Genomic DNA, 2351 nt, shown 5'->3' with positions numbered 1-2351 from the left:
TCGTTTTTCCCATCACAGTATTCCGGTAGATCACATATACCACCCAAGTCTCTGCAAAGCACTCCAGGGGCAGCATATTTACACTCACGGCAGCAAAGTCCTGTATTGCAAACACTGCCAAGAGAAAGGATACAAGAGGTCTCACAACATCTATCATTGGCACAATCTTTAAGGGAGCCACAGTCACATTCTTCCCTCTGATTTTTGATCTTGTCTCCACAACGATCAGCTACATAAGGAAAATTAGTGTATGGAGCATTTGGATCACTCAAACAAGGATCCCACATATTCAACCTGTTTTGCATCCGCTCATAAGAACAATTGCTCATCATATCATTAAGATCAGGAACAGGAGCCATGAGACAGTTGGTTCGTCGAAAACAATAACAACCTGCAGAATCATGTGTCAAGCCCATGTTATGACCTAGTGTATGCGCTGTTAAACATGCCCCCTTAAATAAGTGATACCTCATTAAATACACAAACATTGCTCCCCAGTTGGGGTTGCATATTCCATCAAAGCTGGTATAACAGTCCCGTTTTTCAAGTCGATATGCTGTAAAAACAACTGAGGTATCATGTGCAATTGTTGGATAAACTTTACGGTATTTCCACAAACCAAACAATTCTACAGCAGTTTGGCCCGGCCTCCCATAAAATTTTACTGCATCCTTTTGATTCCATATGAACAAAACACGTACATAAACATTTAAATAAACTGGTTTGAAAATGGTATGTATGATACCGTTAATAATCACTACATTCTCTATTATGTGTGACACATTAGGGTTCCGCTTGAATAATCCATTAGTAACCGTGTAGTGAATTTTCAAGTTTTTTCTATGATGCCTCCACAAATAAACGTGGCCTGCTCTGGGAGTTTCAGCCAGTTTTACCTTTTCAGATTCTTGATCTCTCTCTTCCCCTTCAGTCTTACATCTACTAGCCTCTCCTGGTCTTTCTTCTGACACAAGCAGGGATACTACATGCTCAAATTTGGAAGAAGCCTCCAGGGGTTTGATTTCATAAGTCAAGTCATCCACCTGCAGCATGCCACGCAGCCCTCCATGGCAGGTGTCCAATGTGGCCACAGACCCAGGAACCCCTTCCAGGTAGCAGTCATAGTAACAGTCTCGCGGGACAAAAGGGTAGTTCTCCTGCATGGCCCCCTGGTCATTATCAGTAAAAACAGGTAAATGTCTGGGCATCATGTTCTTCTTGAGCTTCATGTGAATCACGTGCCTTCGGCCCTGGAAACGCATGCTGTAAGAGAGTTGGTCTGGCATCTCAACTCCACGCCTCCTGTGGGGCACTTTCCTGGGGATTACAATTTCTGAGGAGGTAAAGCGCCATCCTGGTGGGTCATGAAAACAATAGACCTGGGACAAGAGTGCCCAGAGGACAGGCAGCCAGAGAGCACCTGTCAAGGGGTCCTGGACCCAGGCAGGTCCCATGAATAAGGGAACTTTTGACCAAAGAAAATGCAATCAAATGGGAGGCACAAAGAGGATTCTTCAGTGTTCAGCCTTCTCCTCAGGGCAGTTATGATGAAAGCAGAGTGAGTCTGCAGGCTTGGCACCCCCTGATAGGTGAGTGGGAAGGGTTAGGCTATTACATAACAATGGTGTGCTCATCAGGGGAGGCTGTTTTCAGTGAGCTGGAGAGGTAGACCAGGGGGTCAAAGGAAGAGGAAAAAAATGGCAGGAATTGAGAATAGCAGTGTGTAACTGAGCTGAAATGTCCCTTGTCCTCTAAGGGAAGTCATAAGTGGAGTTTGATGAGTAAGTGTGTTTGATGCAAGTTTAGGACACTTAAGGACATTTTTCTCAAGCCTAAATGAGGGAAGGTCTCAACCTGTAATTAAAAGAGGGAAGCGTAATCAATAAGGAAAGTAGAAACTTTTCCTTGAAAGAATTTTGAGGATAGACTTAGAGATTAGAGAAATCAAATGGAGTTGAGGGTAATGGATGAACTGGAGAGTAAAATGTCATGAGAAAAATTAGGGTGTGTAACTATAATTTATCAAGTTAAACATATACCTACACTATGATCCAGCAATTTCAGTCCTAGGAACTTACCACATAGTCTTGTCTATGAATGTTCATAGCAGCATTATTCATAAATGTATTCTACAATCTGGAAACCAAGAACTTGTCCTTGATAGGTGACTAGATAAACACACTGATATATTCATTCCTTGAAATACTCCTCTGTTATAACACGAACAAACTTCTGAAACATGCAAGATCAAGGTTGAATTTCAAAGAAATTATGAGACAAGCCAGACCAAATGGAGTAGTTAATGTATGATTTAATTTGTATGAAGTTCTAGGATACTTCAAATTAATCTA

At 42.1% G+C, this 2351-nt stretch overlaps 1 protein-coding gene across 1 annotated transcript in view; it reads right to left on the bottom strand.

The window, feature by feature from the left end:
- Positions 1–2127, bottom strand: part of LOC105541891 (disintegrin and metalloproteinase domain-containing protein 29-like) — a 3322-nt gene extending 1195 nt beyond the window's left edge. The window contains exon 1 of the mRNA XM_011983157.1: positions 2–2127. Coding sequence (XP_011838547.1) covers positions 2–1454 — 1453 coding nt within the window. The 5' untranslated portion in view covers positions 1455–2127. The remainder of the gene's footprint in view (position 1) is intronic.
- Between the last annotated feature and the right edge of the window lie 224 nt (positions 2128–2351).

This window comes from Mandrillus leucophaeus, unplaced genomic scaffold (assembly GCF_000951045.1).
Source record: "Mandrillus leucophaeus isolate KB7577 unplaced genomic scaffold, Mleu.le_1.0 Scaffold246, whole genome shotgun sequence".
Taxonomy (NCBI): domain Eukaryota; kingdom Metazoa; phylum Chordata; class Mammalia; order Primates; family Cercopithecidae; genus Mandrillus; species Mandrillus leucophaeus.
The sequence above is the reverse complement of the archived record's forward strand: the minus strand, read 5'-3'. Positions and strand labels throughout refer to the sequence as shown.